The following is a 25,353-nucleotide window of genomic DNA, read 5'->3' as shown; positions in this document are numbered from 1 at the left end:
TAAGCTGAAGACCTGATAGTGAAGCAAACACACACACACACACACACACACACACACACACACACTGCTTACTGAATGCTGCATGCACTCTAGTCTCTCTCTCTCTCTCTCTTTCTCTCTCTCTCTTGATCTGTCTTTCACACATACACACACACACACACACACACACACACACACGTTCACTTAGACATACACACTTCATTTTGTGCCCACACATACTCGTTAGAACATTTGAACATTTGAACACTAGCCCTTGTGTGGGAGTGTGCTTTTGGCACAGTGTGTATGTGTGTGTGTGGTTATGAGAGTGTGAGAGAGCGAGACAGCGGGAGGATGTACTTGAGACAGAGAGTGAGAGAATGAGTTTGTGTGTGCGTGTGTGTGTGTGTGGGAATGTTTTTTTGTGTGTGTGTTTCACCAGAGCACAACAGAGAAAGGAGGGTAAAAGAGAAATGACAGGAAAAGGAAAGGGAGAGCAAGAAAAGCACAAGACCCTCTCTTCAGAAACAGCTGACAGGTTGACAGGTCTGCTGAGACAGGCAGAAACAAACACACAGAGACAGAACGAGGGAGAGAAAGAGAGAAAGACAGTGAGATGGGGAAAAGAGACTGAGGACAATGGTGGAAGAATGAATAAAAAATGGAGAAAGAAATGAAGAAGGTGAGAGTAACAAAGTATAGCATCACAAAATACACATACTTTGTTTTTATTGACCTTACCAAGTATTTCTCTTTCTTCCCCTCTGCATTCATTTACTGTTTCCCGGTTTCTGCGCTCTGGCAACACAGCCAGATTTCCACGCCATGCCAGCGGAGCAAGTTGAAATTTAAGTCGAGGCTTGCAGCACATGACAAGAAAGAGAAATGGAGAAGGCAAGGAAAGGGGATAGAGGGAGTGAAATTAAGATGCAGGGGAGAGAAAAGGCGGAGGATCAAGGAGAGGGAAAGAGACAGGGGTGGAAACAGAGCGAATGTGTGGTTTTACACATCAGATATAATAAGATGCTTTATTGAGAGGGGAATTGCCTGCGAAAAGCGGGTATCATGTAATATCGTCCGTTCCCAGGCAGTTCCCAGATCTGCAGTTTGTTTCAGTGAATCAGCAACTCAATAAGCTGCGAGCTTTGCCCGATAGCCACGGATCTCATTTTTACATCTTCGTTGACTTTTTTCCTAGATTACATCGCACAGACATCTTCAAAGAATGAGTAAAAAAAAAAAAAAAAGGGCGATTCAATATTCTAGCAATCATTCCCTAGATAATGATGGAAAACCCTTTAGTTGATATATATTTTTAGCTGACACTGAGTGACCTACAGCAAATGTATCGACTCTAATATAACCATAACTACAGGATATAACGTAATACTAGCTCTGATAATAGTGATACAAAGGGGAAAGTAAACATTAGATCACACAGGTTCCTGCACAGAAAACATTACTGGAGCTTATTGGGGTAAAAACTGAAAGGGTCAGAGCCTCGGCAACCTGACAAGAGACGTAACTAACATTCACAGAGATTCACAGAAAATCACTGTCAGCCTCTAATTCTGGCCACAAACTCAAAATGTGTGACATATAGCCCTAAAAAAACTGTCCAGACAGCTCTGTCAGAAAGAACAAGCTTCAAAGGTGAAAAGGGGGCGAGACTGACAGAAAATGAGGGGAGATGCATGTTTGCAGAACTTGTGCCGGGGCAAGGACGCTCGGGGAGACATGAGACACAACAGAAAGTCAGCAGCAGTGTTTGAGCAGGGCTGGGACGCTGCTGGAATGAGAGCAACGCTGGAAAGAATGAACTTAGAGACTGGGCTGCCACAGTCCAACTGCTGGACACCTTCAGGAATGAAGAGAGAGAGAGAGAGAGAGAGAGAGAGAGAGAGAGAGAGAGAGAGAGAGAGAGAGAGAGAGAGAGAGAATGTGGAAATAAAAGAGTGAGACAGACATAGATGGACTGTGGCTGGATGGAGAAGAACAGAGGCCGGTGGAGCAGAGAGAGTGTGAAGAAGAAAGAGAAGGAAAGAGAGGGTGAATACCAACTATTGTTGGAATGCCGTAGCAACACAGCAGAGAGGAAGGGGGAGGTGTGTCTGTGTGTGTATGTGTGTGTGTATGTGTGTGTGTGTGTGTGTGTGTGTGTGTTTTGGAGTGTGTGCGGGGGTCATCGGGTTTTACGCTCTATTCGAGCTGCTCCTTGTCAGAGATGTGTGGACAGTTCTGTGTTGGCAACCTAGCGACTGTGGGCTTAAATTATTAGCTGGTCTGGCTACAAGCCCACAGAAAAATCCACCACAGCCTTTCAGACCGATATCAAAACACCTCTAGAGCTAAACAGACAGAGCAAGGCATGGGCACTGCCTCCTGGAGCCACCTATATCAAGAACATATGCATTCATGACATTATTTTTTATGTATTCTTTATTTAACTACGGCAGTCACATTGAAGATATATCTTCTCCAAGTGGGCCCTGGCCAAGAAAGGCGGTACACACATTAAAAACAATTAATAAAAATGAAAAAAAAAGTCTGGTGCAATGCCAGTTGTAAGCCAGTGGATAACATCAGCACGCACAATGAAACAGATCTCCTATTTTGTGTTTAAAATGTCAAACTGTTGTGATCTGTGATGAGTTTTAGGTGTTTCTGCAGTTCGTGCCAGTTATAACCCGTGTGACCGCTGTAATGTGGATCAGAACAGATATTTCATGCATATGTGGTACCAACTGTGATGAAGAAGCAGCGGCACGCTTTGTGATGTTGTGCAAGCTGATGCGATAACGCCTCAACGTGCATGAGCTGTCTTGTTAACCCTCAATCTGTCTCTCTCTAGGACCCCGCTGGCATCTTTGAGCTGGTGGAGCTGGTGGGAAATGGTACCTATGGGCAGGTGTACAAGGTAAGATCATTCATACGCACGTAAATACACACACACACACAGACACTTTGATGCAGATTATAGTCTGTCTGATAGCAAGCTTCTCCCACATCTTATCGATGCTGAAGTGTGTGGAATGGAGAACAGAAACGGGCGTCGCGACGGGGAAAGAAACGGAGAGCTCGGCAGATAAAAGCAGCGCACCGGCTTGGGAGAAATGGAGCGAATGGGAAAGAGTCTAAAATGTAGAGAGAGAGAGGAGAGCAAGAACTGGGACACATTAAAGTGCTTTTAAGAGAATTTGCCTTCCTCTCCTCCCGTCTCCCTCTCTCTCGCTGACTTTGCCTCTTGCATCTGTTTTCAGTGCAGCGCTCGCTTGAACTCTGTCAGGGTTTTTGCACTTTCCCCCCTCTATCTGAGACGCTTCAGGAGGAAGTGTGTACGGGGGGGGGAAGCGCAGGAAGTGCTTGAGCCTCGCTGTGCCTGTGTTGTGACATCATGGCGGTTTCAGGTCTTCGCTGTCAGCTGCCCTCAGCCGTTTCCTACTGTCGTTTAAAGGCACTATCTCCACTTCCCTCCGTTACAGCCCTCCATCCTCCTTTTTCCTCATCCTGTAACAGTTGCATCAGCCTTTCTTAAATCAACTAGTTGGAGTAAACATGTGTTCGTGCATGTGTAGGTGTAAGTGTGTGTGTGTGAGAGTGCATGTGTTCTGTCTGCATGTGTGTGTGTGTGTGTCTAATCGAGCAGTGAGTGAAGGTCAGGTGGTGATGGAGAGTAGGCTTTTCTCACTGCTGATTGGACCGGATGAAAGGTCACGCAGAGGTCGGACATGCTTCTCCACGCTCCTAGGAGCAATTTCTGACGGCCTTGTGTGTGAGTGTGTGTGTGTGTGAGTGTGTGTGCATGTCGGAGAGGAGCGAAAAACACGAAAGCAGCGGCGAACAGGAGAGTTATGTGTATCCATTTATTGCTGACTGTGCTGTCTTGGTGAAAGTCACGGCTCATTTGCTGGCTGACATTCAGCCGGCCTGTTCCTATACATTACTGAGCCACAGAATCGCTATGACAACAGCACTGGCCGCTCGGGTCTATAGCCCATACAGCCGATCCACATTGGCTTGTGATTGGGTGTCACGGTGGCAACACAGTTAGTTGAATAACAATAAATGGGATCTGTACCAAGGCTGACTCTATCACTGCTGACGGTTTACAATTCCAGAGAGCTCCCGAAAGTCAGCATTTTGCAAACTGAGAAATTCCAAAGTGATTATTTTTTTCCCCCTCTGTTGACACCTACGCATTTTTGAAAGTGTGCAGTGGACTGAATGAGTTTCCTGGCCTCAAAGTTCATGTGGGTTACCATCAAAAGTAAACTGTAATTCTGTAACTGAATGTAGAAGAAAAAAAAAAAAAAACAGCCTGTAAACAACATATAAATAGTTTTGTCCCAGAGAAAGAAAAAAAAAATGGCAGCCTTGTTTTTCTTCAAACAAGGTAAAAAAAAAAAAAAATGACTAGAGGGATAATGCCGCTTGTTTTCAATGCTAATCAACTTATTTCCAGAATCTCCTGCAATCAGTTTTAATTTTCTTGCTACTAGCGGGCAAATCTCCCTCATTCTGCCTTATTTCAACATATTTCTATTCGTTTCCAGAAAAAAAAAAAAACCTTAAACAAGCGAAATTGCACCGGAAACAAGCGGGATGATCTCCTCCAAATGTCCGATTTTGCAGTTATTTTATGAGAAACAAGATTTGTATACTGAAAATGTGGATAAATGGCTTGTTACAGGACTGTGACACTGTTTTGCAGGGCACTTTACGGTTTTCAGATTGTGCCTGATGAATTTCCTGTTGCAGCTTTTTCCTAAAATGGACATATAGTGTGTGCTATTACTGATGTGCTAATGCCGCTATTATTTTAGTTTCAAGTGTTGCATCTATAGTAAAAAGATGCGGGTGTAACTTGGAATAGATTTGAGTCATACTCACAGATAAATAGCAGAGTCACTTGAGTAAAAAATGCCATCTGCTTTGAATTCCTCCTGCAGCCGATGTAGCACATCTCAGAACAGCCTGAACAAGATCAACCTATAGTGAGCAGGTGAATCTCTGAGTCACTGAGATGATAAATTGACCTTCAGCTTGCCGGTATTAGCGGACTGGAATTGGCTCCGGCTCTTTTCTGAGCCTGTTTTAAGCGCTTGTTACAAAATATCACTGAAGTAATACACCACCATCCGTATTAATATCCACATCTAGTATTGCACCATAGTATACCCAGTCTGGATCAATGCATCTTTGCCCGTGTGCTGTGGAGTGAGCAAAGGCAGACCTTGAGATTTTGCTCAGATGTAAAGAAGATCAATTTCAGCCCGTCCATGGCCATACGTCTGTGCCGTGATCCTAAAAATGGTTATTTGCTCAGCAACTGGCAGTGCTTTTTTCTGTGATGCATCTTTGATCATAGACTGCAGTAAATGATGAAGTGCACCTTTCACACCCAAGTTTGCTGCAGCAATTATGAAGAGAATCACCCGTGGAATACATGTACAGTGTATGTGGAGTACTTCTATACACAAGCTTATCTACGCATTTTTTAGCATCTATTTGTGAATTTCACTGTGAATGTTATGATCATGATAGCACGTGCCATCGTTACCTGGTGAAAACTGCTGTGTCGGCGATTTCCATGTGTTAACTTAAGCGGAAGTTTGCATGGGGCTCTGCGGGCTTAGAGAGTTTGACTTGGGCTCACGGAAACTTTTCGAATCTCATTTGGAGGGGCTGAATTGAAAAGTGCACGGTTGGCAAGCCAAAAAAAAAAAAAAAAAAAAAAAAAGAAAGAAAGAAAAAAAGAAAAAAGACAACTAGATTGCTTTTTCTTCGTGCAAAGTTGACATTTTGGAGTTATGAGGTTTTTACCTGCCAGCTGCGTGATAGGGAAACAAAACAAATAGGTTACCATTCATGGGAAAACGGTTCAAGCATTGTTTGCCATTGTATGAAATTAAGATATGACACTGAATACAGTCCACACTGCCAAAAAATACAAAATTTCAAAATGTGGTACTCTACCAGATCTACCAGATGGATGAGATAATCCTGCTTTTCTCCAATGTGGTTTCACTTGTTTCAGCATTTCAGCCGCGCGCATATGCTGAAACAAAGCAGAATAAGGCAGATCGGCCCACCAGGATCAAGAAAATGGCTCTTGATTCGAGAAAACTCCCGAAACGAGTCGATTAGCGATGGAAACAAGTGGGATTATCTCATCCCACTGGCAGATTTTTTTCCCCCCCACATCTTTTGAGAAAACACAAAACGGTTTTTAAGGCTGAACATGAAACGAAATAACTTGTTGAGATGGGAGTCCATTCTGCTGCAGTATTCTTACTCTGTCTATGTCTGCTGAACCCAGAGATAATGTAGCTGTGTGTGTGCATCCATGCATGCATCCTTGTGTGTGTGTATGTGTGTGTGTATATGTGTTTGATAGCAATGGCCAGCCTAGTGTTTTATGTTATTGGTGATAGAGGGCCAGTAATGTGCTGCATAGCTGCACTTCTGTGTGTCTGGTCGGCAGAGATAACAGGTTTATCAACAATTCCATTACCCCATCTAGTTAAATGATACGGATCTGCTCCACAGTGCTCTCTCTCTCTCTCTCTCTCACACACACACACACACACATACACACAGCCTCTGCCAAGAAAAGTTGTTGCACGTTGTTGTTTTTACTGCAGTTTGTCTGTCAAGGAAATATTTTGGCTCAGAAGAGCAGATATTAGCTTCATCCGTTCTCTCCTTCTCCCTCTTGTGTTCTTGTTTTCTTCCTCCGTGCGCTCATCCCCCTCACTTTGTTTGTCCCTTACTTCTGAGCTTCTCTCTTATCAATATGTAATCACGCTTCTCTCGTTGTTTCCCTCGGTTTTTTGGGCTGAAACTTCCCCAGTGAGCTGTGCTTAAGGGAGCCGCCTGTGCCTACAGTGTGTGTGTGTATATATAGCTTCCACTGCTCTGCTGCTCTAAAAGGGCCATAAATAGAGAACATGGGTAATGCTGAATAATTAAACACATTCTCTCTCCACTTGCCTCGCTCTCCATCTCCCTCTCTCTCTCTCTCTCCCTTGGTGTCCTCCTTCAGCCCTCCATCCATATCCTCTTGCTCCCTCTCTCTCTCTCCAACTGTTGTCACTCTCATTTTTCAGTTTTTTCCCTTCCTCATCATCTCCCTCCATCTCCCTGTGTCTGCCCTCTCATCGCTCCTCCTTCACTTTATTTCCCCACATCACATCTTCCCCCTCTTCTCTCAACTCTCCGCCGCCGCTCCATCTCCTTCTCTTTCTCTCTTTCCATATTTTTTTTATTTTTCATGCTTCCCTTTCCGCACATCACCCTTCCTCCCCCCCTCTCCCTCTCTCTCTTTCTCTTTCCTCTGACTGCTGTGAATATTTGATGGGGCTTGTGGGAGTTGCAGTGCTCTGAAGCGAGGAAGCGCTCCTTGTCTTGCGCGGAGTCAGAGAGTGGCGAAGTGGATGGAGCTGCCAGTTCAGAGAGGATTTTTTTTCTCCCGTTGTTTTGTCCCATTTGGCATTTTACTTTTAACGATCACCGCTATATTACCAAACACAAAGAATCACGGGAGTCTCATGAATAAATAAACGGCACCACAGGCTTTGTTGTTTGGCCATTGCTTCGAAATGTTTCAGCTTCGGTTCAGCTAAATCACATTTTTCTGTCTAAACACCACCCATGAGCCTCACTGACGTTACTATGACAATGCCAGCCAAACTTATGAAATATATTCAGATGTATTCAATATTATAGTGTATTATAGAGCGTATTATAGTGTTGAAACGACTGAAGAATGCCTATATTATTCGGCTCAAAGCTACAAGGCTCAGCTTTACCAGCACAGCAACAGAATATGAAGCTCAGCAATTGGCTGTTTCTCGAGGCAATGCACTCTGGGACATGTAGTTGGCATATCTCCTAAAGTTTTTATGCATACAGTCTTGTTTTGAGTCGGAAATACTCAAAGCTGCCATCACATAATATTAGGAGAACGGGAATGGGGTTTTTACTTGCAGAACCCAGCCGCCCAATAAAAACCCAGCCACTTCAAAAGTTGGGACGGTAGCGGGACGGGGACAGGAGCTGTTGCCGGTCAGCTGTTGGCCAAAGTTTATGATTGATTGACTGACTGATGTATTGACTCACAGGCTTATTGATTGGTTAATTGATTAATCACAGCTCTTTGTCATCCTCAGGGGAGAAATCATTTGTCTCCTTGATGGATGCAAGGACAAGCAACCAATCATATCTTGGTCATAAGAGCAGTTACACACACACACACACACACACACACACACACACACACACACACACACAGTCCAAACACTAGACCAACCAATAACACTATACAGCTCATCATCACTTTGACCATCACCTCGGTCTTGGCAGCAACAAAACATTTCCGGTGTTTGTGCACTTATGTGTGTGTGTGTGTGTGTGTGTTTTGTCAGTTCACACACTCTCGGTCTCTGTGTCTGTACACTCCAGCAGTGGAGGAGGAGGAGAGGGAGGAGGAGAGGAGGTGACCAATCTGTTTCTCTCTGATGACAGAACACATCCACTCCACTCCTCCTCAGGCAAAGTGCTCCACACGCTCTTTAAATATTCACCAGTCATTCACACACACACACACACACACACACACATGCACACACACACACATACACACCCGCGGTAGAGCAAAAGTGACGGATGGAGACTGGGACTATATGGGCTTTTATATGCTCACCCACTGTGACAGAGACTCACTACAAAGAGCAGCTGTGTGGTTTCCATTTACTGCACTGTTGTGTGTGTGTGTGTGTGTGCATGTGGATGTATGTGTGAAATGTGTGTGTGTATGTGTGGAGATGGTGGCGGGTGAACAAGTGTGTGAACAAAGATTTGAAGTGCCATGCATGTGGCATGTTCTCATGTCGCTGTGTGTGTTTGTTTCATGTAGGCAGGAGTGGAGCTGATGTGTGTGTGTGTGTAAGTGTATGCGTGTGTGTGTGTGTGTGTGCACCTGTGTGTGCTTCTCATGTGCAAGGGAGCCCTCTTCTTATCGTCTTACAACAATTTTATCTGCGGTTTAACATCAAAGAACAGACGAGGCTGGCTGACACTGAATTGTGACATCACGCCTTTACTGATGTCACCTTAATCTTGTTACCGTGGTGATCTGGGGTCTCAGGATGTAAGCAAATGGGTGGAGATGTAGATTAGGATTAGGGCTCAAAGAACAGCTTCATCTCATTAACCAATCACAGCTGTATCTCTCTCTCTCTCTCTCTCTCTCTCTCTTTTCATCTGTCTCAGTAATCTCCTCAATCTCTGCTTTCCATTCATCCTCACCTCCCTCCCTTTTCCCTCTCCATTTTTTTTTTTTTTTTAAACTTTACCTGCGGTCTAGCTTTTCTTTCTGCACCCCCACTCACCTATCCTTCCTCCTCCCTCTCCCTCCCTCCCCTCCTCTTCCCCTGTCCACCCTCCAAAGAGATGAACAAAACTTCAAAGTTCTTTTTTATCTTCCTGATCTGCTGGAAGTCACGCTGCAAAGGACTATGGGAGATTTCTCTCACTGCGTGCTTGCCCCAGCCACCCTAGTACCCTCCCCCACACCGCACACACACACACACACATAAATACACACACACACACACACACACACCTTGGAGAGCCAGCATGAAGTGTGAAAGTGTGCAATAAGAGGCTCAGAAAAGGCTGGAAGATAGACAGGCTGCATTTATTCCTCCATGTTTGATGTTATATACTCCGCCAGCTATATCGGTGTTTCACAGCGGGAAAGGAAATCAGGCAAGCGAGCGTGCACTGTGTGCATTATCATGAAAGGATTTACTGCTAGGCTGCGCCATAATAGAATATAGATAAATCAGAAAAATTAGAATGAGAGTCACTTTTGTTTTGCAAATGGTGAATATTTCACGCCTGGCACAACCATACTGTGATTTTGTTTCTGTTGTTCCCTTCATGAAACAGAGCCTGTGCTGTTTGGTTCAAGACATTCAAAAAGGGGCGGCAGCTATTGACAATATTTAGCACATGATTGGATCAACCATCTTTCCATCTTCAACTAACTTGACCAATCAGACAAAGGAAGCATATGGCGTAGTTTGAGAGCCTAGAGGTAAAACAAATGGCAACAACTGTGATGGTGAAAGTGAGCAAGCGCTTTCACAAGTGTATTGCTAGTTTGTGAGCATGTGACATGATTCTTTTCATGAGGAAAACCTGCACTGATGTCCTGTTGTTCCTCTTTTCCAATTCGGTGCACTGGAGTGTGGCCAGGTGGTGCAAGCTTACAAGACCCCTTTAGTGACTTTACCCACTTTTGTTTGCTTCATTGGCTTCATGAGCCACCAAAACTACTTGGTTATAGTTAGGAAAATGTTTGTTGTTATGGTTAAGGTTAGGAATGGGTCGTGGTTGACTAATTTATCTAGTCAACGGTAGATGCAAAGACATGGGACTCGAACCCCAGTCTGCTGAATCAAGGTCCTGTTGATTGCACTGCAAAAAGTAAAAATCTTATCAAGATTATTTGTCTAAGTAAAAATGTCTTATTTCTAGTCAAAATATCTCATTACACTTAAAATAAGACATGATCAGATCAGAAATTACTTGTCTTTAGACAATTTTCACTTGTTCACTTGTGTCACAAGTAAAAATTTGCTTGTTCCATTGGCAAAATTTGTTTCTTGTTTCAAGCTAATTTTCACTTGTTTCAAGTAGATTTTCACTTGAAACAAGTGAAAATTGTCTAAAGACAAGTAATGTCTGATCTGATCATGTCTTATTTTAAGTGTAATGAGATATTTTGACTAGAAATAAGACATTTTTACTTGAAATAAGACAAATAATCTTGGTAAGATTTTGACTTTTTGCAGTGTGTGCCATCCTCCACCCCACCTGCCTCCTATATGTCTCATTTTTTGCACACTTTATTCTACTTCATGAAATTTGAAAATGTGACATTTCAACGTATCTCTGGTTTGCAGATTCGTAACATGCCCACTGGCACCGGGCTGCAAGATCAGCTGTCTGTGTGAGGTGTTGAGAATATTTCACCAAGGAGCGACTTGCTCTTAATTTGCTCTTTATCAGCAGTGCTGATTCATGCTTTGTCCAGTGACACATGTTGCCAACTGGGAGCTGCTAAATACAACTAAAGCCCTGCACTGATAGCCACTGAGCAGGTCCTCTGGAGCAGCTGGGGGTTAAATACCTAACCCAAGGGCTCCTCAGTGCTTATGTGTCTCCAGGGATGCACCGATACCACTTTTCTGATGCTGATACCAGTGCTGAAAATGCAACTGTAGTATTGACCAGTAGGCTTCCAATCAATTCAATCCATTGCATTCACTAAACAGTGTAGCTTGGACAAATATTTTGCGGTCATTGTACTAAATATTTCATACAAAATTCTTCTTTTCTGCAGAATTTGAGAAATACAGGCTTCTGTGCCCAAAAAATGGAGAAAATCAAGACAGTTTGCTGTTACTTCTGACATGTTTCTCAGGGCTTTTGGTATCAGATATTATTCAATTTTAGCCCAATGTCAGTATGAGCCTATATATTTGCAAGCCCTCTCCGTTTTCTTAGGAGATTTCTGATTTTCATACCACTAATCTCACATGGTGTCATCAGCGAACAAAAGACCACAAAATATGGCAAAATAGTGAAATTCTATGTAATTTAATCGATTTATATGTATTTTTGAATTGAATAACTTTTTAAATAAAATCTAAATATGCATTTGGCACCATATTTTAAGTGTTATTTTACACCTAAATACACTGAAAAAAATTTTCCCTGCAGAAAATTTTGACACATTTATGGATACTCAAGTTCTTGCACAAGGGGAGAATATTACTCATTAACTTCCTCCTCCAGAACATAACATGGGCTGGTCGCGGCTGCTCTATCAGTAATTTGCAGTCAGCGTGCTAAGGGGCTGACATATTTAAATGAGTAAAGGGTGCAATGGATGCTATAGCATTAGCGCTAATGGGGAAGCTCTGAGGTCTGCAGGCTATAGGAGCAGGCTGCTACGACTAATGGGTTTGGGGTCTAGTGTGTGTGTGTGTGTGTGTGTGTGTGTGTGCGTGCATGTGTGTGTGTGTGCATGTGTGTATTTTGTTCTTGTTGTAGGCGTAGTTGCACTTGTTTACCGTGTGGCACCATGTTTTTGTCCCCTCTCTCTTGGTCTTCTTTCTTTGTTTACACACACACACACACACACACACACACACATGCATGCACACACGCATGCACGCACACACACGCAGACTTTAATCTCAAGAGTCCTTATGAATGAACTGTGAACCGTGACTGAGGTGCGTGTTGCTTGTTGCCGTGGGAACAGCAGATGTGCCCGTTCCGCCCACATGCAGCGATATAAGCTCACACACACACACACACACACACACACACACACACACACACCTGGCAGCGTGTTCATTAGCCTATATCCTCTCTCTCTCTCTGTCTTCCCCAAGGCCACACGGCCCACTTACCCACAATGCACTCCTCTCACCCAGACTAGGGTCAATTAGCCATGCCTGATGTCAATAACAATTTCTCACTCTCTCTTCGTTTGTCTCTCGCTCTCATTTTTTTCTTTCTACTGTATGTGCCCCTTCCTCTAATTGATAGAGTGTGGACGGTAAAGAGCTATTTAGCCAAGTTTTATCCCACACTGAATTACCGCTGATCAATAACTTAATCAATAACCTATACCATCCCTGACTCTCTCTATTACTCTTTCTATTTTTTTCCCCCGCCGTCTTTTCCTGTTTCTGCTTGTTTGTCTCACCCACAGTCCTCGGCTTGCCTTCTTTCTTTCTCTCTCTCTCCCAACCGCCTCTCTTTCTCCATCCGAGCGGCCTCTTCTATTCATCTTTTCTGCCCTCGCCATCCTCTCCTTCTCCACATCCTCGCTCAGCTGTTCTCTTTCTGTCGTTCTGTCTCTCTACCTCTCCTCCTCACCCTCGCTCACCTCCAGTCTGCACAGTAAATCAGCTCTGTTGTTCATTTGACCTCCAGAGCTGCCGGAGCGTGATGCCAATGTGCTGAACCTGCCGCTTTGCATCTTCACTGCAACCCTCCTCCTCCTCCTCCTCCTCCTCCTCCTCCTCTTTTCGAATGCTCGCTTGCTCATCCTCATGCTCTCCTTCTCCCTCACTCTCTCCAGTTGTGTGTGTGTGTCCTAAGATGACTTTGAAGATTTTTATGCTTGCTGATTTGGTTGTGATGGATAAGTGGGTGACTGAGTGAATTTAATCAGTACATATTAGAGTTGGTGGATGAGTTAATGTCTTAGTGAGATTAAGGCTGGGCAGTACAAAAATAACAACATGATTGTCACACTATGTTTTTCCTCACTATAAATCTGGGGAAAAAAACAAAAAAAAACAAAAAAAAAAACAGTCATGAGTAGGAGACACACCCTGCACACAGGAACAGTGCAGTGCAATGCAGGTATTTAGTTGGATTGCACAACCGAATGCAGCAATTTTCAGAGTGTGGTACGGGGACCCCCCAGGGGTCTGTGAGGAGCTTCCAGATGGTCCTCAGCAAAAAGGGTAATAATTTAATTTCACTATAATTTAACTCACTACCTTTAATTTTAAAACACCCTAAATTGTTTGGGTAAATTTTATTTATTATTTTAACATTATATATATTTTTTATCTTATTGCTTTGAATCTATTCATAAATGTTCATGTATGTCTTCATTCATGTAATATCTAAGGTAAATTTACTTCAAATGAGTGTGTGTTGATTTATGAAAGTTAACTTGGGGGACATAAAACATGAAAAAGTTTGAAAAAGCGTGACCTAATGCATTAGTATCAGCCTAGAATAGCTGGCTGCAGCTATGTAACTATGCATAGTGTTCACCCTTACACACACACCCACACACACACACACACACAAACACACACACACACACGCACATATGCTGGCACACATGCACACTCATCCACCAAGTAGTTATCCTGTTAGAGCTGATTTACTTCAATCACATCAAGGGGTCCATTATGATGGAGGCACTCTCTTACTGTTTTATGGCCTTACATGCAAGGGTGCGCGCACACACACACACACACACACACACACACACACACACACACACACAGACCCTCTTTCATTTAACATTAAGCTAAATCATATTACTTGTTCATGTAGATCGCAGTAGGGAGGCACTCATCAGGCTTGTGGGACCATTTATGATTTTCAGCTTTTTTACTGCATGATCAACCAATCACTGATCAGATTGCTGATCCAAATTATGCATTTAACTCTGCACTAACAAAGACACTTGCTATAAAAGCAAACGGCAAGCAGTAAAATCCACTGTAGCAGTGTGTGTACCAGATATAGCTGGCGTGTCTGTGAGTAAATAAATCACAGGTTTAATCCTACCGTAGTAATTATATGTTAGTGTGTGCTTGATGATTGAGGTGCTTACTCGCATCTTGCCACTGGTAACGCAGGAGAAGTTTGTGTCTGTTGAATGTCATAAAATGGTTTTATACTTTGATCACAGGCTGTTAAATTCAAAACGTGACGTCAGAATGAACTGTCAGTGCTGGATGGACGACATGCTGACGCTACTCATTTTCCAACTTAATGCTACATGTCTTTTTACAGCATATGTGGTTTTGTTTTGTTTTTTTCTCTTTTTGATTGCCTGTGGAAATCGTGCTTGAGCAATCTACAGTGACCTATTTAGGATGTTTATGGAACAATTATAATCAGTTGTCAATTGATTGCTGCACCCATATAGAGCACAGCCACATCACTGTGACCCCACAGGGCAGGGGACGTCAACCTCATCCGGGCCAGAATTTTCCAAAGCAGACATTGCGGGGGCCAGAGTTTCAACTTTTAAAATCTAAATTTATTTCAGCCTAATTGGCCTGTTACTGTGTAATATTTTCACTTTCTTACAATATTAGTGTTATTTTTATTAGCCTATATACCAATGTGAACAGACTGCAAAAAAAAAAAAAAAAAAAGGAAATCTAAAATAATAACAAATACTTAACTAGAAAAATACATTTGGTGGAGCGCAGACTTCCACCAAGGAGACAGTTCACTGAGGACCTGATTGACAGGAAATAGTGATCAACCGGTTTTGACGCTGTTATGCCGTGTCCTGATTGGTGGAAAATGTTGTCCCCGTGCTTGCATGAGGACACGGCACAAATTACAGTCTATTCGTGATAGTCGGGAACTTGTTTCAGGTGTGGACAGGTGTGTTTATATCGTCTTTAAAACCTTGGGAGCCTGTAAATCGTTCCTAATAAAATCTCTGTTGTTTTTGGTGTTGCCTCAATATAGAAAGAAAAAATCTCCTCCTCTCCTATATGGATTCAAAGCTATTACGAGAGCTGTTTCTCTCTCTGTCTCTTTCAAACAATGTAGCCTAAGTTCCAGTCAGTGTAGACTACGTGGAAATGTAAAAGTCCAATAAAAAGTAGAAAAAAAAGAAAAAAACAAAGAAAAAAGATTCTGAAATTGTCTTTTCATGGCAAAATTAAACTATGCTCAGCTCAGCAAAAGGTGCAAATAGTAAAAGACAAACATTTTGATGCGACGTCTTCCTCACCATCTTCTTCCCATTTAGTCTGCCCTAAAGGAACTGAGAGGTATTTTTTGTTGCTCGTGATCAAATTTGTGTGTGTGATTCGCTTGTATATGCAGATTTCTGTGTTTTTTGGGGTTGAAACAATTTTTTTATACCTGAATTTGTGCATTTATACTCAGCACTACACCAAATCCTTTTCTTGATTGGGGATTAGTGTGTTTCCAGTAATGCTTGTGTGTGTGTGTGTCCACTTGCTTGTTAATTAGCTTGTTTGCTGAGCTGTGAGCAGACAGGTTAATGAACGGCTATATTTCAAGCCGCTGATAGATTATTGTTTCAGGAGCCTTTAGCTGATAATACCAGTTCATTCAGAGTGGAATCAACAGCATGCGGCAGCTATCTGTCACCAACTTCTGCTCCCTCCCTGTCAATAAATGCCCCCTGGTCCGTTCTGCACATCATTACTCTCATCTTTCTTTTTCTCATCTTCTTCCTCTACCCTCCTCTTTATTTTTTTCAATCATTCTTCTCTGAATATTTCTCTCTTTTCCAACTCATTCTTCTGCAAAACTCCCCTCCTCTCTCTCTTGGTTGTATCTGTGTTTCACTGATCTTCACTTTCTCTCATTGTAACCTCCTCTTCTCAATCTCTCTCTCTCTCTCGCTCTCTCTCTCTTGAGTGTGTGTGTGTGCGTTTGTGTGTGTAGCCCCGGGGTGCTTCTATATTTCCTGGGCAGTGCAGTGCTAGATTGGAATGGAGGCCTTTGTCACTTTTATTTACTGCCTCACTGATTCCACAACAGCGTGCGCGCGTGTGTGTGTTGGCGCGCGCGGGCGAACGCGCGCGAATGCAGGATGATTGCGGGTGTTTGAACCGCAATGAGGTGTGTCTGGGTGTATTGCCCCCTTATTTCTTTAAGGTACTTGGAGCAGAGCCACGTTTTGTAATGTGAGGTGAAACCACCTTTAATTCCGGCACCTGCTGCAGAGCATGCTGGGACGGTAACAGCGTAGACCTGGAGGGATGAGTGTTGTTGCTGGGGTGAGGGTGGGAGCCTCAGTTGTCTGAAAAGCCTCAACTCAAACAAGGCTGAACTAGTGTGTGTGTGTATGTGTGTGTGTTTGACAGCAGTGTGAAATCTCCCTGTAGGACCTGCTGTCAGAGAGACACAGAAAGAGAAATGTATAGAGGGAAAGCCCAGGGGTGCAACCCATAGCCCACATCTCCCCTGTGATACTGTTACTATGCCGACCGGCCCTATAGACTCTTTTCTATGCCAGGGGGAACGTGCTTAGACTGCATTCACCCAGTTCCTCCATGCTGTGTGCGCATGTTTATATGTATGTGTGTGTGTGTGTGTGTGTGTGTGTGGATTACCATGATGGCACAGATTGGGATTAGGGTGTGACCCATTTCCTATTTCCTAGAGTTGGCAAAGTGGTCCACAGTTGTGCGCGTGCGGTATGTGTTAGTGCACGTGCACTTTACTGTATGCTCGCCTTTGTCTCTCAGTTTCCTCAGTAATGAGGGCAGCTATAGAGGGACTGAGGTGGGAAATAATAATGTGTAAGATTCTCGGTTTTTGTGGCTGCACGGTCCAACATTACTGTGTTTTTTTTTTAAAGCTGGTGCTCCCAGGCGAGCGTACTTTAAAGCTGGGCAAAGGTCTTTCATGATCACCGTGGAACAGGGCTGTCCCGTTCTGCCATTTTTATTTTTTTTTTGGTGTTCGAAGCTTTGGCAGCAATCGTTTGATGCAGCTCAAAGTTTCGCTGAGATGGGAGGGGGGTGGTGGTTAGTTTGTCAGCTGCACATGCTGACAAACAGACTGATTTGATGGAGCGGCAAATGTTTCCTGTCTCTTCTGAGAGCGACAAACGTCCCGGGGGTTCTGAGTCGTCTGGGGTGGATCTGCCGTCCAGGGCCACGCCACTAAAACGGAGAATGGACTCTGCAGCGGTGAATCTGAGAGAAAACACAGTTTCCGCTGTTAAAATAGGAAAATAAAAAGACAATGATTGAAGCTTAGAGGCTTCGAAGACATTCTGGTCAGACCTACTGTGGAAGCTGCATGGCAAAGTAACAAGGACTCATTTCAAAAATCTGAAACCAGCCATGTTTGGAGGTGCAGCCATTCCTTGCATCCATGTATTGATTATAAATTAACTGCATTAATCTGCTAAAAGAAGGGAATGAAGCGATTCGCTCTGATTTGCTCTGAATCGATACACAGTAAAACGCTTTGAACCAAAACGGCCTTATATTCTAGTGATCTTACAGAGTAATATAGAGTTTGTCTTCTTTCATTTGAGAAAAAAATAAACAGTGTTTAAGTAATTGTTTTCAGGATAGGCTTAGATTATTGCACGGCATCAAAACAGACTCAACAAGAAGTCAAATTCAGTTGAATCACTGCAAAAAAAAAAAAAAAAAAAAAAAAAAAGAAAGAACAGCTTTTAAATCGAATCACCAGCTAGTGAATCGTGAATCAAAATGACTCGCACTGAAATTTGGGTGATGTCTGACTCAGCTCTGACCTTGCAGCTTGGCCACAAAGTGAGCTCTATTTAAGGACAGATGCATCGTGGAATCCAGCCCGCGTCGAAGTGAGCTCATCCTCCATTCATCCAGTCTTTAATTTCTCCATCACTCCCTCCCTCCGCACTCTCATCCCTTCTTCTAAATAACACAAGTCTCCCATAACAGGACAACGGTCTCTTATTCCTCTACTCTGTGTGTGTGTGTGTGTGTGTGTGTGTGTATGTGTCAGACAGGAAGAGCGTGAATGTTGAGTGTGTATGTTTAAGTGTCATGCCCACTGTACTCTGGCCAGCCAAGGCTGTTGCTAGGCTACGACAGGAAGTGTCCTGCATAGTAAATTTGTCCAAGGGAGGGGGGGGGGGGCGCTGTGTAATTGACTTGGCAAGGGCATAGACACACACACACACACACACACATATTCACAAACAAAATACACACACCTACTATAGAAGCATATCTCTCTCTCTCTCTCTCTCTCTCTCTCTCTCTCTCTCTCTCTCTCTCTCTCTCTCTCTCCCCCTCTCTCTCTCTCTCTCTCACACACACACACACACACACATTGACAGAGTGAGTGTTAGTGCATGAGCCACTATCCACCAGCAGGTTTATTATGGTTGTGGTTAGCAGGTTGGTCCTGCCTAACTGAGGCTGCAAGCAGAGAATGATGAAGAGATGCTTCGCTCTGCAGCTTGCAGAGCACACACACACACACACACATGCACACATGCACACATGCACACAGATACAGCTAGTGTCTGTGTGTCTGTGTGCTTGTGTGTGTGTCTGTGTGTGTCCTCTCCTCAACATTCAGCTCCATGTAGCAGCGGGGGAATTGTAAAAGAGAGTCATTACACACACTCAGTCTCCTCTTCCTCATCCCAACATTTGCCTGAGCGTGCGCACACACACATACACACACACACACACACACACACACACACACACATGTACACACACAAACACACACACTCCTTGTTTCACCATCCTGAGTATATCCTGTGTACCTTCCTACAAAGGTTACAAGCGCTTTATAGTTGTTTTGCTTTTATTTGGCAGGTATAATTAATCATTATTAAGTTCTGATGATAATTAATGGAATAGGCGTACTTTGTGTCAGTCTGTCGCCTCCCCTGTGCTGCGTATTGATGGCTACAGATGAGATGAGAGATGAGATGGCGCCATAATGTCAGACTTGCCTCTCGTGTCTCTGCACCTCACTAGAAAACACTCATGGACAACGTGATGGGTGGGCATTTGAATTTACAGTGTAATGATACTCCATAAAACAATCACTGCAAAACAGAGGAATTTTAACACGATTAAAGTCCTCATGAAATCAATTTCCTTTTCTTGTCCTTCCTGGAAGACAGTGTGTCTTTAATTGAGACCTCAAGCTGCACCAGTAGGCACAAATTAAAAAAAAAGAATCAAGTTTTTCATCTTTTATCTCTCAATCATATTGCTTTATGCTTTTGTTTATTTATTTTTAAGTTCAAATGATAAACAGGATAGCGGTAGAGTGTTGCCCCCCACATTGAAGATGCATTACCTCCCACTGCCAATCACTAATTAGTATTTTACTTTGTTTTGAGCTGTAATTGTAGCACGAATAGCTTGTCAGCATAATAATTGCCTGCAGGCAGTAGTGAGAAACATTCTCACGAGTTTTGTCAGAATTCAATGAATGCTGTCTGAGATACCACACACACTGCAGAGATTCCCGTTTTATTCGGTCATTCAGACTGATATTTGGGTTAATTTTTCCCCCCCTGAAAATAAGTGAATAAATCTGCCTGTGGGATGAGATAATCCCACTTGTTCCCAGTGCAGTTTCACTTCTTTTTAAGAATTCTTCAAATGCAGATGTGTTGAAACACAGCAGAATAAGGCAAATCAACCCACTAGGATCAAGTAAATGACATTTGACTGAAGACAATTCTGTAAACATGTTGATTAGCATTGTAGACAAGTGAGATGATCTCATCCCACTGGCAGATTTTTCCACTTGTTTTAGGAGAAATAAGATTGTCAGCTCTGTATAATGACACTAAGTGACTTGTGAAGATGTGAAGAGGTTTTTGGACAGATGAATTTAACAAACAAATGGAATGAGCCCATGTTATCATGTGATTTCATTGTGGAGGTCAATAAAACGAGTTGCTATGATACATGCCGTTTCATTGTGTATGATAAATATACAGCAGACCTTCTGAAACTCTTTGCACTAAGTGTAACATAGTCTTGTCTCGTCGTGGAGGCCCATCAGAAAAATGTCCTGCAGCCCGTTTTGAATCCCCAGAAATGCTGACCTGCGGGGATGACACCAAATAATGACTCCTCCATGATGTGCCCCCCTGCGGGCTGATCGCAGATCAGTTTGCTATCAGGTCACCGTCTCCATCACAGCATGGCCATCCAGGCGGAACAAACATTAGTCAGTTTAGTCTGTTATCGCTCACACACACCTGGCCCGGTGGCATTAGGGCTCCTTGGATGTGTGTGTGTGTGCGTGTGCCTGTGTGTGTGTGAGTGACAGATGTTTTGCTATCGAAAGAGGTCCAAAATACCTTCACAAGACCAAAAAGAAAAGTCTGGTGCATTGGACCATTTCTCAGACCTCATTTAAATTGTTCATGTGATGATGATGATGATGATGATGATGATGATGTCAGTGCACAACAACAAATACAAAAGAAATGCCGTTTTAATTTTATGGACTGCATTTCTCTAGTGCTTTTTCTAGTTTACTGACCACTCAAAGCGCTTTACAGTGTTTGCCCATTCACACACTGATGGCAGAGGCTACCATGAAAGGTGCCTCACTGTCCATCAGGAACACTGAGGGGTTCAGTATCTTGCTCAAGGACACTTCGACACACTCTGGAGGAGCCGGGGATCGAACTGGGAACCCTCCGATTACCAGACAACCGCTCTACCTCCTGAGACACACTGCCCCATATGTCTTATGCTGTTTTTTTAGGAAATAAACTAATAAATAAATGAATGAAATATCAGAAAAGTTTAAAAAATACATTTTAGGAACCGTACTTAGGGATTTTTTTTTTTTTTTTTGGTTAGATCAATATACGCTCAGTAGCCACTTTATTATGTCCACCTGCACAATCAAATACAGTCCAAAACAATTGTTCTGCCATAAAGTTTACTTTTATGATGCCTATAATGCTCAGGGTTTCTTTTTGTCACGGTAATAGAGGTGTTCATTCACTTCTATGTTTGGCATTGAGCTCATAGTTAGTGCTGCTGTTGGACTGGACTGCATTTTATTGACAGGTGTTTCCACTATTCTGTCCCCTCTCATGTACATAATAGGAAGGACAAAAAAAATTGAAACACCTGTCAATATAATGTAGTCCAGTACAAGACCTCTGCAAACTACCACCTCAACAATAAACATAGAATTAAATTTACACATTCTCCACAATGTCAACAACAAATGAACATTATAAACTTTCTTAAAATGTAGAATTTATGGCAGAGCTGTTGCAGTGAACTGCATTAGGTCATACAGGTGGACCTGATAAAGTGGCCGCTGAGCGTATATCTCAATACAGCTTATGCAAAATCACCTGTTAAATGATCAGAATGCTGCTCAGGGCTTCAAACAGCCTGGTAATATTAAGATGTTAAGTGTGATGTCGAACAAAACTTGATATTGGGCCCGGACAAGACATTTTTAAGTGATCAGGTTGGGTTGTTTCGATCCCCCGGTGTATTCCTAGTGTGGAGCTGTATTTTATGGAAGTGGACCACAACTTGGTATCAACAGATACAAGAATGTTGAATCATTTGGATCAGGAATTGAGGACAAAAAAAAAAAAAAAAAAAGTTAATCAGGAAATCAGTATATGCAATTGCACACGATTATTTATTGGGGAAAAAAGGAGATCTTAATATTTTGAACTCCATTTGCATATGTAATATTGGATGTGCTGGTTCTTCTGTATACAAATAATAGCCTATTCCTCAAAACATTTCATGTGTCATTGTTTTTAACACAGTTTGTTTGTTCATCAGTTTAAACAACAGAATTGTGCATCAGGATATCACAACATTGTTGCATCATCACAATATGATTCCACTGAATAACAATAAATGATAATATTGAGTTGCTGCCCAGCCCTGCATGGTGTGCAAGCGTGTGTGTGTGTGTGTGTGTGTGTTTGTTTTGTTCAGTGAAACGTTGAGGGCCCCACATCTGTGAATTACGGTTCATGCACGGCGCCGAATACATTAACAGAGTCAGAGTGAAAGGGTTGTATCAGTCCTCGGTTCGTGTCATGTTTTGCTTGTAGAGCTCTGCACTGAATTGTGTTTCGCTGGCATTAACGTTCAGCTCAGTCATGTTCATGTAGGGCTCGCTTTTCACAGGCTGCCGGTCTGAGCTGTGAGGCATGAGAGAGAGGGAGCGAGAGAGAGAGAGAGAGAAATAAGAGGAAGGGGGGAGATTGGGACAGTGAGAGTGAATGTTAGAGAGACATCTGGAGGGAAAAAGAGAGAGAAATAATGAAAGGCATAAATAGGAGATTGAGAGAAATAAAGAGGTTTAGATAATGAGAGAGGGAATAAGAGAGACACAGAGAGAGAGAGAGAGAGAGAGAGAGAGATACTGCAGATCTAGGTCAGAGAGGCAAAGTAGTCAACAAATGAGTGGAGGAAGGGATAAGCAGGCCTCGCTCTGAATGGGACAGATCAGGGAAGAGGGTGGGCTGTCCCTAAAACAGATGAACGTGTGAGAGAGAGAGGGGGGGGGAGAGAGAGAATTGTGATGTAATATAAACATCCCCTTGTTTTTTCCCCATCATTAATCATTATTTTAATCATTTAATCCACTATCATTTGTTATCCCACAATTCAGCGTCTAATCGCTTCTCCGAATTGTTTTGATATGATTGTTATGTATCACAATCGGTTGTAAACTGCTTCAGTGACATTATTATTGTTTTTTTTTGTTTTTTTTTGACAATCATGCCACTATAAAGCATCTTTGAATTTGCAAGTAAATGAAGTGAGAGAAAGAGGGCGAGAGAGAGAGAGAGATGAAGATGAACAGACATTGTTTAATTCCTTTCTTTTGCCCCTTTCACACTTGCTCATTTAATAAGGCCAGATGACATTATGGCTCCGAGAGGGAAGGAGAGATGGAGGGAACTTGTCAGGTGGCTCGGAGTAATGAATCTTTATTCCAGCTTTGATGATATCCGTGTCCAATATCGTTTTGACACCGTTCTCTCGCTCTCCCACCCTCTCTCTTTCTCTCTCTGACTCCCTTAATCATTTTTTTCTCTCCCGCTCCCTCCCCCTCCACGTCTCTCTACATATGTGTGGGTGTTCACAAGAGAGCTCTTCTGTCTGTGTGAGTTGTGGAAAAAGAAGGGAAATCGGTTTGTGGTTTTATGTGTGTGTGTGTGTGTGTGTGTGTGTGTGTGCCATATAAAGGCAGAGTTTCTTCATAAGTGGCTGTAATGCCTTTGTTGGTCTCCAACAAAGCTGGTCCTTGTGCTTGTGGAATTGGGGCAGTCTGATCCTAATGAGAAATCCCTGCTCAATCTTTCCAGCTCTTTTACTCTCACAGAATCTGGTGTGTGTGTTTGTGTGTGTGTGAAGAGAGAGAGAGAGAGAGAGAGAGAGAGAGAGAGTGTGTGTTCAAGTGATCAGAGCGTGTTTAACCATCCAGGGGTGCTTGGTTTGCATTGTGCCATTCTGGATTGTGATACGATGAATTATCATATTAAAACCCTGCGTTTCTTTCATAGTTATAGATCAGTGGGTCTAAAGGGCTTTTTATTTTTTTAAGTCAGAAAGGGTAGTTTGATGAGAAATGTAACAAATTTCAATCATGATTTGAAATTCCCCGCATTCAAGGATGCCCACCATTGTCAACATATTGTAAGATTCAAGACACTTTTTACAGAAGTAGAAACAGTGACATAGTGCTTTTTGAGGGATAATGATTGAGTAAAGGTCTTTGTGAACAAATAATGACACTTATAAAGATTGAATCCTATTGTACTGAAAACTTAACCTCAGGTAATGTCATGTTAGTTATTTATGTATTTCAGAATCAACATTTTTATTAGCACACTCTTTAAATAACATTCAAAATCGACCTGTAGCTTAAGAAACAAACATGTAAATGAGTAAAAACATTTATTGGTGTCCTTAAGTGCGGTCTTATCACCTCATGGACACTCACTACTTGCTCACTACTAAATTTGGAATAAAAAAAAAAATAAAAAAAAAAATACAGAGTGATTGGGAGTGATCAATTGGATTTGAAACCCTCACTTTGCTCAAATTTTTTTTTTCCCTTACGCTCCTCTTTTCACTTTCTATTTGAAAGCAACAGATTTTACAACAGAGTTCAAGCGATCAATCTGTCTACATCGTTTTGCGTTTCACACCCGTAGCTATATATTGAATAAACTCCAACTGTTCACCAGCTATTCATCATGTAACGCGGGTTTTGCTGCGCCTGTGGGTGCAATTGATCTGTTAAAATGACATCAAAATTGGAAGTGCGGCAGTGGGGGTGACTAATGACTGGTGGCAGGGTAGCGTACCGATTACAGAGGCTGTCCCGTCGCTGGAAGGTTACAGGTGTGATCCCCCCCCCCCCCTTAAGAACTCAAGAGCACACTTCCAAAGACAAAGCGTCCGGTTGAAGTGTCTTTGAGCAAGACACCGAACCCCTGCCTGTCTGTGTCTTGTGTGAATGATGCAATGCATTGCAACAGTCACTCCAGCCATAATATTCCTATTGTCAGTATCACTGTCTGTTCCTACTGTCTCTCCTTGGCTTCTGTTTTGGCTGCAGCTCTCATTATCAGGATTGTCCTTTGACTAACGCCCTCAGGAGGCACTTTAGGCCCAGACCCTTAATACCATCTGGTTTATTACAACTCCACCAGCAAAACAGTCCTGCCCTTGTTTGGTGTGTGTGTGTGTGTGTGTGTGTGTCTGTGTTTGTGCTAAGCCATTCTTCTCAGACTGTAACTTGCTAATCAGTCGAGTCCAGGCAGGTGGAAGTAATAGCCGTCAGTGGTTTAGCTTCTCTAGCTGTGTTAGCTTCATTAGCTAATCACAGCAACAGATGCTCCAATGCAAGCGAGCCACCAGGGCTTTCTCCTCAGCCCCTCAGCTCCTGATCTCCTGCCTCCTCGGCTCCTCGCTCCCTCAGGCATCTGCCTAGCCTAGATATTACGGAGCGCAGCCGGGTCTATAGATCGGTGTTGATATCTCG

At 42.9% G+C, this 25,353-nt stretch overlaps 1 protein-coding gene across 8 annotated transcripts in view; it reads left to right on the top strand.

The window, feature by feature from the left end:
• LOC115380746 (TRAF2 and NCK-interacting protein kinase-like) overlaps positions 1-25,353 on the top strand; it is an 86,642-nt gene that overhangs the window by 13,293 nt on the left and 47,996 nt on the right. For all 8 annotated transcript variants that reach the window (XM_030081953.1, XM_030081956.1, XM_030081955.1 and 5 more), the window contains exon 2: positions 2,831-2,896. In XM_030081953.1, the coding sequence (XP_029937813.1) occupies positions 2,831-2,896 (66 nt within the window). The remainder of the gene's footprint in view (positions 1-2,830; positions 2,897-25,353) is intronic.

The sequence above is a fragment of the Myripristis murdjan genome, chromosome 22, assembly GCF_902150065.1.
Source record: "Myripristis murdjan chromosome 22, fMyrMur1.1, whole genome shotgun sequence".
Classification (NCBI taxonomy): Eukaryota; Metazoa; Chordata; class Actinopteri; order Holocentriformes; family Holocentridae; genus Myripristis; species Myripristis murdjan.
The sequence above is the reverse complement of the archived record's forward strand: the minus strand, read 5'-3'. Positions and strand labels throughout refer to the sequence as shown.